Source organism: Terrapene carolina, unplaced genomic scaffold (genome assembly GCF_002925995.2).
Source record: "Terrapene carolina triunguis isolate 2854851 unplaced genomic scaffold, T_m_triunguis-2.0 Scaffold211, whole genome shotgun sequence".
In the NCBI taxonomy this organism is placed as follows: Eukaryota; Metazoa; Chordata; order Testudines; family Emydidae; genus Terrapene; species Terrapene triunguis.
This window is the reverse complement of record NW_020664562.1, coordinates 38,663,457-38,679,196: the sequence shown is the minus strand read 5'-3', so window position 1 is coordinate 38,679,196 and position 15,740 is coordinate 38,663,457. Positions and strand designations below refer to the sequence as shown.

Here is a 15,740-nt window from a genome sequence, read left to right as displayed (position 1 = left end):
ACTCGATGACCTCTCGAGGTCCCTTCCAGTCCTAGAATCTATGAATCTAGTCTGACCTCCTGTATATTGCAGGCCATAAAACTTCCCCACAATAATTCCTAGAGGAGTATCTTTTAGATAAACATCCAATCTTGATTTCAAAGTTGTCACCATGACCTTGGTAAGATGTTCCATTGGTTAATTACTCTCACTGAATTTGTCTAGCTTCAGCTTCCAGCTACTGGTTGTGTTATACATTTCTCTGCTAGATTGAAGAGCTCATTATTAAATATTTGTTGCCCATGTACATACTTATAAACCGTAATCAAGTCACCCCATAAACTTCTCTGTGTTAAGCTAATACCCAGCATTCTAAAGGCTATCTCACAAAAAGTGGTGTAACCCACTAATAAAGTATGTCTTGGGTCTGCCTGTGATGGGTGGTCCTCATAGATAACAGCCTGTTTCTTCCACCAGTTACTCCTGTAGGTCAAGTGAAAGAGGATCTGAAGGTTGTGAATTCAAAACTTGCTGATGACCCTAATTGGGAAAATATACATTAATGTGAGGATAGTGAAATTGCTGAAATGCTTTTGAATGGCAAAACATTTTATTTAGCAGTGAATTTCAATCTTGTGTTGGTATTTAGTATTTTTGGCATCTTTAGTGCTTATATTTGCTTAATAGGGGTAGCTGTTTCTGTTAAGAGTAGGGTTGGTTGTAGGCAGTTGGTTGTAGTGTTTTCAGGAGACCGAGAGAGATGTATGGGAGGTTTTGCCTGTTGGTGCAGAGTGGAAGTTGCTATCTGGGTGAGCTCTGAAAAGGTCAGAACTTGATTTAATAAATTTGGTGTTGCCAGTTCTTGTGACTTTTTTTTTTTTTTCTGCAAATTTCATGATATTTGGCGGTGTTCATAAAGCCCTAGTTCCTGGAGATACGTGATTATTAGAGAATCTCAGCTTTCATTTTAACAGTAAGTTTCTAGCTCTTTTGACTGTTGAGCAAAGCTTGAAAACATGACTGGAATGTGCCCCGAAGTCTCAGAAGCCAGAGGGCAAATACAAACTCTCAAAAATTAGGTCATATATCTCGTGAGTTTTAAACCAATCTCATGAGTTTTGTGGTGTGACACATGATTTTTGAATGCGTGGGGGTGGCAATATTGCCTTTCCAGAAAATAAGCCTTATTCTCAGAGGGTGTGTAATATTAGCACTGCTTGGGGGACTGGATACTTCAGGGCAGTGCTAATGAGCTGCAGCACTTTTCATTTGTAGATCACCAGTTTGAATTAGGCCATCTCAGGAGAAATTAAAAGCTGTTCCTATCTAATGGATGAGTGGCAATCTCTACATGAGATGAGTTGGGTGATTCACAGTTCCAACTCCCACATCATGAACTGAGCACCACAGATTTACACTAATTGGCAAACCCAGAAAAGCAGCCATGGAGACTGAACTATCACTTCTACCCCAGAGGAGGCCCCATGCCCATCAGAAGAGAGCCATTTGGCAAAACAGTGCATGTGGGTTGTTTGCCTACCCGCTGCCCTGTAGGTAAACAGAGGACTTCATTCACCAGGAATGAAACATTGGCTCAAGCCAATGTTTCTCACCAACACTAAATCCACACAATTTTTGGAAAGTTGAAGGATATGTGTATATGCAAATTACTTCAACATATGCAAATTAGCTCATTCGATAATTTGCATAGATGACACCATTGGGCAGCAAAACATTTGGCAGCTATGTTTAGGAGATGCGTGGCAGAGACAGAGCCACAGCCTGCAGTCTTCTAGCTTATGCTCAGCTGGGCTGGCAGGGGCAGTCCCAGTGGAACTACTGCAACGAGCATATTTTAGAGCAGTACTTAGGCTGCGGCTGCTGTGTCCTGGGCCATTTCAGCCTCTGGATCAGGAAAGTGAAAAGGTGGCACAGAGGTGCCTTTCCTCACCAACCACGCTCCTTATATTCACAGAATGTAAGCTCAGTGAAGGTGAGCACCTAGCTGGGGAACGAAAGGAATTCAGTGTAAACCCACTGTATTTTAAAAGGTCTTTAGGGGTCTTGAGTTTGCTTAGGATGGACATGAATTAAAACAATATAAATAACACTTCAGTTCTGTGAGAGACAAGGGGAGGTGAGGTAATATCTTTTATCTTTCAAAAGCTTGCCTCTGTCTCTTCCACCAACAGAAGTGGGTCCAATAAAGATATTATCTCACCCACCTTGTCTCTCTCATATCCTGGGACCAACATGGCTACAACAGCACTGCAAACTTCATTTTTGTGGGAAACAGGCATTTTTTTAACAACACTTAATATTTAAAATACATTGTGTTTGCGATATCCTCTGGCTGAATCGTTGCATTTAGTGCCACACCCTTCCATGGTTCTTCAAAGGGAATTGCCCTGGCAGGGGGGAGAGATGCTGGGGCAGCCCTGCCTGTAGGCAGCAGATCTGTGTCTGAGCAGTCTATTTCCAACAGCAAGGAAACAGGCTTGTAGCGCTCCCATTTTTCAGCTTTCTTTAGTCTTCCTCATTCTTGTTCCACTGCCTGTCTTGAGGTGAAGAGGCCTGGGGCATGGCTACCAAACTCCTCTGCCCTCCTCCTGCCCCCACTAATCCAGCATCATGGAGACAGAGCCTGTTTTATGGTGGGCTCATGTAGCTGCTGCTCCCTATTCCACAACAGCTGTTCCTGCCCAGTGCCTCCTCTCTTAGGGCTAGTCTACACTACCCGCCCGGATCTGCGGGTAGAAATCGATCTCTCGGGGATCGATTTATCACGTCTCATCTAGACAGATAAATCGATCCCCGAATCGACGCGCTTACTCCCACCTCGTCAGGAGGAGTAAGCGCCGTCGACGGGGGAGCCTCGGTGGTCGATTTGCTGCCATCCTCACAGCAGGGTAAGTCAAACAGGATACGCCGAATTCAGCTACGCTATTTGTGTAGCTGAATTTGCGTATCTTAAATCGACCCCACCCCCTTAGTGTAGACCTAGCCTTAGAAGCTCTGCCCTTTACTAGGATGTATAAAAGGAGGTCCCTGGAGGCTCCTTCAGGGAAGTAGCAGGGCTCCCACAAGCCTCTGAGGTGAGGCCTTCCCCTTGCTATGCTATAGCTTATAAGGGTGGGAAGGGGCCATGAGGGCAGCAAACAACCCTTCCAGGAAGCCCATCAACCCTTGTTTAGTCTGCAGAAGAGAAGAGTGAGGGGGGATTTGATAGCAGCCTTCAACTACCAAAGAGGATGGAGCTCAGCTGTTCTCAGTGGTGGCAGGTGACAGAACAAGGAGCAATGGTCTCAAGTTGCAGTGGGGGAGGTCTAGGTGGATATTAGGAAACACTGTTTCACTAGGAGGGTGGTGAAGCACTGGAATGGGTTACCTAGGGAGGTGGTGGAATCTTCATCCTTAGAGGTTTTAAGGCCTGGCTTGACACAGCCTTGGCTGGGATGATTTAGTTGGTGTTGGTCCTGCTTTGAGCATGGTCCTGAGGTCTCTTCCAACCCTAATCTTCTATGATTGGAACCCTTTCAGGTTTTATTGGATTTATTTTTGTTCAGAAGGCCCATTTGGGGCTATAACTGACCCCAGTCCTAACTATTTTTTTAATGGGGTCAACCAACCCCAAGCATTGAAAAATCACGATTCAGCCCCCCAAAACAACAAAGAAATGGTCTTCAAAGTCATGACTTTTTTTTATAGAAGTAATACATTTGGGATTTTCCCCCCTCTATGTTTTGAGCCTGTATGGTGCCCTGAGGTCATGTTTGCGAACTTTTCTCTGCAACCGCGAGGGCTAGAGCTTGTCAAAATAAATTCAATGAAACATTTTCATGTTGGAAAATGGTGCTTTGTCAAAATAGAAATTTTCAATGAGGAAAGACTGGGTTTCATTGGAATTTTCTATTCGGGGAAGTTAAAACAAAATGTTTTGAACAAAAATTTTAAACCGTTTTGTACTTTTTCATTCATTTCACAAAAAGTTTCGATGTTTCCCATTTGGGATAAAAATAAATGCTAAACTATTGGAATTTTCCACAGGACAGAAATTCAATTTTTTGCTCAGATCTACTAAAAACATAATTTTTTTTTTTAATGAGAGCTGAGATTCTTTTGTAATCACATCACTCTGGGAGGTGGGGCATTCAGAGGAGCACCAACTATTGCAAGAACTGGCAACAGTGAGATTACAGCAGCACTTGAAACAAAGGTCCAACATGAGAGTCATATTAATGCTGCAACTTTAAAGAGGGGAATGGTAATTTCTGAGGAAGCAAAATCTTTGAGGCTGACTGGAAAAAAAAATCCTTTTTCCCTTCAAGGACCAACGCATAAAGGAATAAACCTGAGCCATGAGAAGTGTTTTGGCTTCCCAGTTAAATTTTAAGTTTCAAGATGGATTCTGCCTAGTTTATATTATTATAATAAAGACACTGCTCAGTGCTGTACGTGCCTCACAGGCTGTAACTGTGCTAACCTAATGACCAATTGTGCAGCAGCAATATGTATCTCTCAATACACTCAAGGCAATATCAGACACAAGCTTAGTTAACAACATGACTCAGAGCGCTTGTTCTCCATCAAACATTTATATATTTTCTGGGGATTAGGAGGAAACTTTCAGTGTTGCCAACTCTTGCAATTTCATTACAAGTCTAATAATATCTGGTGTTTTCTTAAAAATGCAGCTGCTGGAATAAGGTTATTATTATGGAATCTTGGCTTTAATTCTGTAAAAAAAAAAGCACATTTCTAGCCCTTACAGCTGTGAATAAAAGTTTGAAAAGGTGAACCCTAAATGCTTTGACATCTGAAAGGGGAATAGATGGAACCCAAAATGTATTATTTTTGACATCTCATTTTTAAGCCCATCTCATGATTTTTGAACTTCTGGGGGGCAGCAATATTGTTTTTCCTGTTTGCAGGTTATCCCATAACTACCTCCTGTAGGATTTCATGCACCTTCCTCTGAAGCACTTGATACTGGCTACTATCAGTGACAGGATACTGGACTAGATGGAGCATACTGATCTGAGTCTGTATGGCAGTTGTTCCTAGGTTTATAGTAGTTCTTTCCGGTGTAATCAACAAAAGTTTGTTTGTTTTTTCCCTCCTAGTTTGCTCTTCTTACAGAAGTAATTTAAACTGTTAACATTTACACAACAAATGTTAATCCCATTTCAATTTGCTTATGTTGTCGCTGCACAGTAAGATGTAAACATCGGTATTTCTGAAAACATTCATGAGATCAGTTTTCACATGATCCCTAGTTTCATGGGTTGTTTGTTGGGCCTGTTTTTTTGCTAATGCTCTGAAATGTAATGGTCACACACTCCTCTCCTATACGGTTTTGTTCAGTGCTTGCCCATATTATAAAGCTCAGACACTGGCCTGTGGAACACTCAAGACTGCATGTTAGTGATACAGTCTCCTCAGCTTGTATTGAGTGAGAAGAGTTGTTCTGTGCTCTGGAAGGTTTGTGACTGACCCGCTAATGCTCTGTGACCTATCAGCCCAACTCTTCTCTGAGAAATACAGTCGGAAATTCCCCCCACCCCCACTCCAGTGGGGTTCCTAAGAAGTGATGTCAATGGTGCAGATCCTCCTCGGATGTCTCTTCTTGTTTGGCAGGATCTCCTCAACTGAGGAGATACTTAGGGTGCCTACTAGTCCCAGCCTGAAGGGCTGACATCTGAAACACAGCTGAATGTCCTCTTCCTAAGGAATAGGATGTGTCAATGGGGGGAAGCAAAGCACCTAAAACCCCTCCAATATCACACACATATAAGCACCAACTTTGGGGAAGGGAGGGCTCATAAAGAGCACCCCAGTCCAAGAGCCCCAGTGTTTTCCTCTCTATTTCCTGCATGTGAGTCCACGAGATTATTGCCACAAGTTTACACAGGCTCTCGGAGCAGGGATGACCCAAGGGTCAGGTTCCAAGAAGGATGGACAGTGGAGGGGACAGAGAGTAGCTCATTTTCATGAACTCAGCCCACTTCCTTTTGAGCCGCATCAGATCCCTGCAGAGTGTGACCTAGCACCCAAGCCTGAGAATCAAGCTGCTGTGGAACTCCCCTGAGTGGGAGACAGGCAGGGGTGAAAGTAACTTAAAGGACTTACTGGTACTCCGGAGTCCTTAGGATGGGGCGGGGCCTCAACCAGAAGAGGCGTGGCCTCTACTAGAAGAGGCGGGGCCTTTAAATCCCCAGGCACTTTAAATCAGGATTTAAAGGGCCCGGGGATGGTGCTGTGGTAGCAGCAGCTGGGAGCCCCGGGCCCTTTAAATCACTCCCGGAGCTACCAGCTGCAGAGGCGGAGCTTTAAAGAGTCTGGGGCTCCGCTGCAGTAGCGGCAGCCGGGAGCCTCTGGCCCTTTAAATCGCCGCCTGAGCCCCGCTGCTGCTACCCCAGGGCTCCGGCAGGCTCCGGGGACGATTTAAAGGGCCCGGGGCGGTAGCGGCTACCGGAGCCCCAGACCCTTTAAATCGTCCCGGGAGCCCTGGGGTAGCGGCGGCGGGGCTCCGGGGACTATTTAAAGGATTCGGGGCTGCGGCAGCCACTACCACCCCAGCCCTTAAAATAGCTGCCGGAGACCCGCCGCTGCCTCCCCAGGGCTCCGGGGACGATTTAAAGGGTCTGGGGCTCCGGTAGCTGCTATCGCCCCGGGCCCTTTAAATCGTCCCCGGAGCCTGCCGGAGCCCTGGGGTAGCAGCGGTAGGTCTCCAGCAGCTATTTTAAGGGCCGGGGCTGTAGAGGCTGCCGCAGCCCCAGATCCTTTAAATCGCCGCCCGAGCCTCGCCGCCACTTCCCCAGGGCTCCGGCAGCAGGGCTGTGGCGGCAATTTAAAGGGCCTGGGGCTCCAGCCGCTGCTGGGAGCCGTAGGCCCTTTAAATTGCCATCAGGGGAAGCTGATCCATACCGGGGCGTACCGGCTTACTTTCACCTCTGGAGACAGGGACCATTTTCACCTCAAGATTGGCCCATTGTCTCTCAGTTGTTGCTGCCTCTCAGCTATTGCCATGAAAACCAAGAACTAATTATCTCAAGCAGGGCCAGTGCAACCATTTAGGCGACCTAGGCGGTTGCCTAGGGCGCTAGGATTTGGGGGGCGCCATTTTCTTCGGCAGCAACCGTGGCGGCCGGATCTTCGGCCGCCCCGGTCGCCGCCGGCATTTAGGCGGAGGGAGCTAGGGCAGTGGAGCGAGGGGAGGGCCGACTGCAGCAAGGACGGGGGGCAGCATGCAGGGGAACTCCCCACCTCAGCTCACCCCTGCCCCGCCTCCTCCCCAAGCACGCCGTGGCTGCTTCACTTCTCCCGCCACCCAGGCTTGTGGCGCCAATCAGCTTAGGCGCCGCAAGCCTGGGAGGCGGGAGATGTGAAGCAGCCACGGCGTGCTCGGGGAGGAGGCGGAGCAGGGTGATCTGGGGCTGGGGAGTGCCCCTGGGTGCGGGCCCCGGCCCTGCCTGCGGGGGGCCACCTCAGGGCGGAGGGGGGGAGCTGCCGTGGGGGCGGGCGCCTCAGGGCGGGGGTTCTGGGGGGGGGCGCAAGGTGGAAGTTTCGCCTAGGGCGTGAAACATCCTTCCACCGGCCCTGATCTCAAGGTCCAATACAGTCACTTAATGTATCTCTCCAAAGGGATTATCTCCATTACAGCCTCAGATCTAAGGCTCTCTGAGTAGTGCAATTAGTGCAGGGAGGTGTATGGTGACCATGTTTGCTCTCAGCAATGCCATGGGTCTATGCAGTAGACAACAGTCTGACATTGTATTCAATCAGCAAGACAGACTACTGTTGGGGAAGCCATGAGAGATTCAGAGAACTTGTCCCTAAAATCAGTATGGCATGGTAGGTACTGTATATATGGCAATTGATTATTAAATCTAAGCATTAACATGAATAATAGAAGAATCTGGAACAAAGTCAATCTTAGGTTTAATCCCACAAAATCCAAGAAATTCAGACGATAGACTATGGCATCCTGAGGCAAATCTCTCGTGCTTAGGCTGTGCAGCAGAATGGAAGATCCTGTCATCGAGTCTGCGGCACTGGGAAATATGACATATTTCTGGGAAAATATTTATTACACACACACACACACACACACTAGCTAAGAGTGCACAGGGATGTACAGGCTTGGCCAAAACTGCAGCTCGGGTAAATAGATGTCTCCACTGATTTAGGTGGAGCTATGCCAACTTACATTAGCTGAGGATCTGGCCCCACTGAGTGTGTTTCTATCTTGTATATCTAGTTTAGCCCCATGAAAATGGATGACTTATAATGCCTTCAAATACTGTGTTTACATTGGAAATGCTTGACAGACTCTTAAATAAGCAGTGCTACCAGGTGGGCTTGTAAGAAAGAGGGTATTTATAAGGAAAGGGTAGTGGCCATATCTTATTACTTCGTGCATTTGTGTGAGTTTGCACATACAATTTATTAAATAAAAAAGCCACTTAAAAGATGGAATAAAAGTAGAATAGATTTGAATATCTTTGTGCTGACAATTTTTATCCATGAAATTATTTTCTAGGTATAGAAGACATACTCTGTTTTGATTGCTTGGAACATGTTAACAGGGCAGTGTCAGAATACAAATCATATACTTTGAAATAAATATATTCTTATCTATATTAACATCTTAGCTTCCTGATCCTGCCTTCTATTAACTGGCCCTACTGAAATCAGCTTAAGCTTGGGTGCACAGTGAATGCAGGACCATGCTTTGGGTGCACAATGAATGCAGAGTATTAAAACTGAAGAAGTATAGAAAGCTTGTTTACTTTCCACTATTTATTCTGGAAATTTCCTGTGTTTCAGTTTGGAAAGTGAAGCTGAATTCAGTTTCATTTTGTTGTTGTTCCCGCATGTATTAACCCAATCCCACAGTAATGCATCTCCCATCACCCTTGGGTGGGTTATCAGCAGTGAACCTAAACCTCCGGCTTGATCCTCTGACATTTCAGCTAAAAGAGGTGATTCTGCTAGCTCACAGGCTATAGCAGCCTCATAAACTCTGGACCAGCCACGCTAGGGGGCACACGTTGTAGGTGTGGGTTACACCCCTCCAGCTCTGATCCTGCTACTGGACCGGTGCAGGTAGAATCCAATAATGGGCTCCAAATAGAGATGCAGTACTCTGCCCCCTGGATCCTTTGGGCAGTGGATTCACAGCACTGCAGTGGAGTTTACACATTTTAAAAAAGGTTTCATTGTTTTAAAATGTAATGGACACATCTGTGTTCCTACTAGGGGTGTCTTTTTAAAACAAATTTTGGGGACTGAACTGAGTTGTCAGTTTTCTTTAGCAGGATTCTGTGTAATGTTGCTGTGTGCACAGATAGTATAAGATTTAAAAAAAAACAAATAAATATGAAGCTCTGTAGCAATAAATGAAAGAGCCGAGGTTACTGAAAAACATGCCTAGACGGTGTTAAAAATGAAGACATTTCAGATTGACCCTGCAAAATAAAACTTATCCAGAGTCTTTTCTTTTAAAAAAAATAAATTAGTAGTAGCAACTAGACTGTCCAAGAGCCATCTGAGATAGGATGTTGTTGATGCACAGATCAAGCCCTTACCCACGTGAGGAGGGATTGCTCTCACAAGTAGTCCCATTGACTTCAGTAGGATTATTTGCATAAGCAATGACTGTTTCTGTGAGCATGGACTTGCAGGAATAGGCCCCTTAGAAATGTTAATTGATGATACATTCAGCCACCTTGAAGCATGCTATGTTTTTCTTGTCAGAGTACTGGGTGTGATACTGTAATATTCCACCTCCACACAGCTAGAAGAGATGAGCTGAATATTTCCCCCAAAATGTGTTGCTTAATTAATATAAGGTCTCACAATCATACATTTTAAACAATGACTGCATTGCAAAACAAAATTCCAGGCTGACCTTGCCTTTTTCCCTTGACCAGCACTGTTGCTCATACACTTCAGCATGGCAAGGTGGAGCATCCATTAGATTTTAAAAAAACAGTGGTATTCAAATTATCTTGTTCATAAGGCATTGTCTTTGGAAAGATTAAGTAATTCTGTAAATTAATATATTAACTGTTGTCTTTTTCCTCTCCTTTTCAGGAACAAATTTGTCAGTCTCTGCTGATTTAATGCCGACATCATCATGGAACATTTCAAGTGAACTAGACAAAGGTAAGTGGAGAGAGAAAACAGAAAGATGTAAAACCAGGCTTTACTCCTCACATATTCTTTTTGGCTTTCTTATTCAAATCAGTAAGTAAACGGGAGGAGAGTGGAACTAAGACAAACCTTTGACATTCAATTACATGCAATTCTGTGATTTTTGAAAAATGTTGGGTTCCTCCCCCCACCAACCAATAAAATGTTCCACATGGTAAAAATATTTCAAGATGTGAATTAAAGAAGTTTATGACCTGCCTGACATTTCAGCTGGTGGATCTTAGGATCTGGTCTCAAAATTAATAAGCATTGGCCAGAATCAGTTTGCCTGTATGTGTTTACTATGAAATTTCAAGACATTAGATTAGTAGAAGAGAAAAATACTTCTAAATGTTTGTAAACAGTAATTATGTGAGAGTTTGAACACACCGAAGGACATAGATTGTGAGAAAAGAAAGAAATGTATTTCTCATCCCCTTTCATTTCATGAATTATGCAGCATAGGTAATGTAAGCCAGATTGTTCAGCCTCTTTTAGTCTTTATTGGAAGCCTGTGACCTGCATCTTTCTGGACCAGTCTGGTCTCTGAAATACTTCTAATGTGATTTTATTTTTTTTAGGTGGAAATGGTAGAATGCATTTAGTTAAGTTTGCCTAACACTTTCATTTAAAGACCCTGTTTTCAGTTGCTTGTAACTTTGTCTAACTTTAATAATTTGGGTTGAAATGTCCTATGACAGGTGTCTGCCATTGCAGAGAACAAAGTTAGGGGAAAATATGTTGTTTTGCCCATTCTAAAAAAATGGTACATCTGTTTCATCCTCTTGTCATAGATGTACTTTTTTCCATACCTGTGAAATTCTGCCAAAATCTGACCACCTTAGAAAACTCTGAAAAATCACAGTTCACATATTCTCAGTAGAGTCTTTTTAGAGTTTGGCTGCTAAATCCTTCAACGATTCTATCTGAACTGAGCATGCTCCAGCCCCTCCTAGCTCCTTTGTCCTGGCCAGACTACACATGCATCATCCCCACAGAGCAACTGCAACTGTTAACTCGCAGTGCTGCAAGGGCTCAGCATGACTTTCCCTGCAATTGCATCTGAGAGAGAGATGTGCCAAGCAGCAGAACGGAGAGCAGGAAGATGTCTCTCATGTACTCTTAATGCTCCCACTGCTAGCACCAAGACAGCATGGAGGAGAAAGAAGTAGCCTTTGACTGCGATGCAGAGGGGTGAGGAGCTGGTGAGGAAGATGGGAAGAGCTGTGAAAAGAGGGGAGAAGTAGACTGGAACAGGAACTGGTTTTGTGGGAGGAGGAATGAGATGGGGCGAGCTGGAGAGGACATGGGTAAAATGGATCAGGCTTGTTGGGGGACAGATCAGAAGGCTTTTGTAAGCACTAACACACAGGATTCCTGTGTCTCAATATTCCTCAGCTGTCAGCAAATAGCTGTGAAACCTACTGGCAAAATGTGTTTTATCTCCCTCCAGTGGTTGATCCACAGAGGATGACAACATATTACTGTATCAGTTACCCTCTTAGCTCAAGTGGCAGAGGCCTGTGCTATAGATCTAAAACGTTCCACTGCTGATAGCCCATGTGAAGGTCAATATGGTTCCACATGGAGGAATTTCTGGGTTGGATGGTTTGTTTTCGGGTCAAGCAGGCAAAAGTTAAGAAATTCCAGAACTATGGTTGTGTATGCAATCTTAATTTGGGCCCTTTGTGTGTGTATGCATTATGATACAGCCTTTATTAGGTGATCCCGTACTATTTTGTTCCTTAGGACCCGTACACAGGATGGACCATGATCTGGGGATGATTCAGGGTTGTGTAGTGAAGGAGACTGTAGTATCCCAGCTTTCTTGCAGAAATTGGAAGGTGTGTAGTGAATGAGGCACAGGATCGCAAGAAGAGTAAGGAGGGCCTTTGGCTAAGGCAGTTGAATGCTGCCCTGAGGAATTGGATTCTGTCCCAGTATCTGCTGCAGAGTTCCTATCATGCTAAGCGAGTCCCTTAAACCAAACTTTTCACAGGTTGCCACCTCATTTTCTGTGCCCCCAACTTGAAATACCCAGGGTCTGATTTGCAGAAGTGCTGGGCACTTGCAATTGCAAATGAAGTCAATGGGTGGTGTGCTCGGATTATAGAAAGTAATTTAAAATGCTAAATACTCTGAAAAATCAGCCCCTGGCCTCATGGTAGATGCAGTCCAGCTGCTGAGCACTCAGAGTGGGTACCAAACTTAGTGGACACTTTTTTGACTTTATTCTTTCTGTCCTCCAGTTCCTCATCTGTAAAATGTGGAGGAGGATACTATACCTAACTTTTGAGCACTTGACTTTACAATCTTACATTAAAAAAACTATGTTAAAGAACAGTAATAATGTATATTAAATTGAATGCTGCTTTTGCACAGACTCCAGAAGCTCATCCTCCCTACATGCTTCTGCAAAAACATATTCAGAGGGCAAAGTTCAGAAGCTATATGTAAAATAGAGTAAATTAACCTTCCACTAAGTTAAACCTAATCTACACTGGAGAACTTTGCCTAAATATTCCTACCATTGTTAGCCCCAATGGGAGAGTTTGTGTAGGCAAGACTCCTGTGACCAGAGTCATTTTTATCACTGTTTTGATTAGACTTTTCAGCTGGTAGCAAAAATAGGTCTAGCCACAGCCATTCTTCTACAGAAGGGTTAACACTGCTGAGGATTTTTTATTTTTTTTTTTAGATGTCTGCAGTGTGGATATGGCCTGTGACTCTCTTAGATAATTTACAGCCATTGTCCTGAGATTCAAAATTGATAGCCAGAAGAAAGTATATCATAAAGGTGTGGGCTACTGCCTACTTCACTCTACACCTTCTTCCAGCTCCTCAGCGTGCAAGTTACACCAATTAGAGTCAGCATTTCCCGCTATTGCTGCCAACATTTCAGTTCCAACAGGAAGCGGTGGTAGGAGTGTTAATGTAGACAAGGCTCTGTCTGCTGCTACCATTTTGAGCATCAGGTCATTTTACTGCTCAGAGTAAGGTTTCTGTGATGGTGCTGAATGTGATTGGGTCCTGTCTACACTAGCAGTTAAACTGTTTTCAGCATTGTTTCAGTGGCACCTGTTAATAACATCCATGGCTGACAATGGGTAAAAAGTTCACTGTGCTAATCCACTTGGAATGCAACAGTTATCACCTGCTGAGGTAAATTCTGCATTCCAAGGGGATTACAACTTCATCATTATCCTCCGCTCTTATTGTCATTTCTACAGAACTATACATTTACACAACTAAAACATAGATTTACAGGCGTGGATTAAAACACATTTGCTGCCCAAAAAGCTTACAGTCTCAGAGCCTGATTCTGTAAAAATGCATGAGAACAAAGTAACACACATGTTTTGTCTTGTACAGGATAAAAAAGTTTTTTTTTTTTAAATGTTAGCTACCATGTCCTAACTAATATGCTCTAAAACGCTAGTTTAGGTAAGGCAAATTGAACTGTAGTACATGCTAGTCAGTCAAGTTGAAGCCTAGGAGGAGGAAATTACATTTACACTTCAATTTCCACCTCACTAGCACCTAGGATTTCAAGAAATCAGCTTCCACCTGTCTTTCCTACAATCTGGCAGGAGATCTCAGAAGTCCCAATAAAACAGATTTTAAAGCTTATGGTTCCCAGCCAAGTTTACCAATTAAGCAACTGTTCCTATTAAGTGGTTCTTACTGTACCTATTGCTGCTTGGAAGTTAACATCCCTTGCTTGAATATTTCTTCTTTATTTTTTTTAACACAGTATTGTTAAACAATATTACAAAACTCAATGAGTAATCATTTTAAAGTTTTCTCCCAGCTTGCCGGCTTCTTCAGTAATTGACTCACAACTGAGCCTCGTTTAAGTTTCAATTTCTATTAAATAAGCCAAATCGACAGCATTAAACCATTGCCTGTTTATTCTTTTTAACAGGAAATGAAATTTAAAAGAGACGCAGTCACCCGTGAAGAGCTGTTGAAAGCAGCGATTGATGGGAGGGAGAAGGTGGTTTCTCACCAAAACCTTAAAACAAACAAACTACACATCAAAATAAAAATAATCACTTTTTAAAATAGCAGAATCTCAGCCAGTACCATTTTTTCTCTTTTCTTCTACCCTTCAATTATGGTGTGTTTCCTGCAGGGAAAGAATGTCATGAATGAAACTGCAAAACTAAAACGTGATCAAAAAGATATTTTATTTCAAATGAAAACTACTCTCATGCACACTTCAGAAAAAAGGACTTTGTGGTTGGGAGACAGCCTGGCTCAGGGGATCAGTAACAGGATACAAAGCCCTTCATCCCTTGGTTGCCAGTTCAAATATACTTGAGATGAGGAGTAGCTACAAGCTACAACTGTTGCGAGAGATGTCTGCATATCATAGAGGGCACTCAAGACTATGTAGCATAGTTCCTGAGGTTTGTAAGACCAGTAAAACTGCTTGTTGTTGTGCGCGGCAGATGGCTTCTTTTGTTCTGCAATCTGCTCTTTACATCAGCTCATAATGACCACCAGGTGAGGGCAGTTCAGTGTCTTAGGTGAAATAAGTTGGTGGTCTAAGTCCACCTCTTGATCAACAAGTTTGGCACATCATCAAATCTGGACTGTTGTAACATAATATACCTGGGGATAACCAAGAAGGCCATACAGATATACAGCATTTTAAATGTGTAGTAGCCTGGTTGACGAGGAGGGCAGGCCAGTGAGAATGCATTACGCTAGTGTTCCATACTACACTGTCTGCCAGAGAGTTTGGCCTTGTTATCACTGAGTGGTTGTCACCCTGCTTGGTACAACAGCCTGAGAGGTAATCAGAAATGATCCCCAGTTGCAGAGGCAGAGACCTGCAAAGGAAAGAGATTTTATAACAAACAGGATAAGGTAGAGAAAAAAATATATATTGGGGGAGAGGGAGGAGAGAATGAGAAATACACCTCTACCCCGATATAATGCTGTCCTCAGGAGCCAAAAAATCTTACCGTGTTATAGGTGAAACCACATTATATCAAACTTGCTTTGATCCGCCGGAGCGCGCAGCCCTGCCCCCCCCCCCCAAAGCGCTGCTTTACCGCGTTATATCCGAATTCGTGTTATATCGGGTCGCATTATATCGGGGTAGAGGTGTACTATCTGGGAAATGGAAATCAACAGTATCTAGGAAATCAGAGTTAGACCAATGCTGAGCACTTTTGAAAATCCTCCCATAGTGCATTTGGCACAATCTCAGAATCATGCTTTCTAACTAAGGTGATTTGTAATTTTGGGTAAGAGGAAGAATGTTTAGAATGGGAAGCAGATTAATGTGGGGCCTTCACACATACAGTCTAATTTTCCAATGCTGTTGTCCTTTCCCAACAGCCATACTCTAGCCTTTCTTCTGTACAGTTATAACAGTGCGGTAGCTTCAGTTTTCTTTTCCATAGCGAGGGATTGTTGTTCAGTTCAGGGGGCTGGGAGTCAGTGATTCTGTGCAAGATACTTAACCTTTCTGTGCCTTAGTTTGTCCTTTTGTAACACAGGAAGTGGTGTAGCAGGGCCGGCTCTGGCTTTTTGGCCGCCCCAAGCCAAAA

General features: G+C 43.9%; 1 protein-coding gene across 1 annotated transcript in view; it reads left to right on the top strand.

The window, feature by feature from the left end:
• LOC113407454 (inactive tyrosine-protein kinase transmembrane receptor ROR1) overlaps positions 1–15,740 on the top strand; it is a 241,766-nt gene that overhangs the window by 149,121 nt on the left and 76,905 nt on the right. Inside the window, exon 2 of the mRNA XM_026656003.2 lies at positions 10,078–10,149. Coding sequence (XP_026511788.1) covers positions 10,078–10,149 — 72 coding nt within the window. The remainder of the gene's footprint in view (positions 1–10,077; positions 10,150–15,740) is intronic.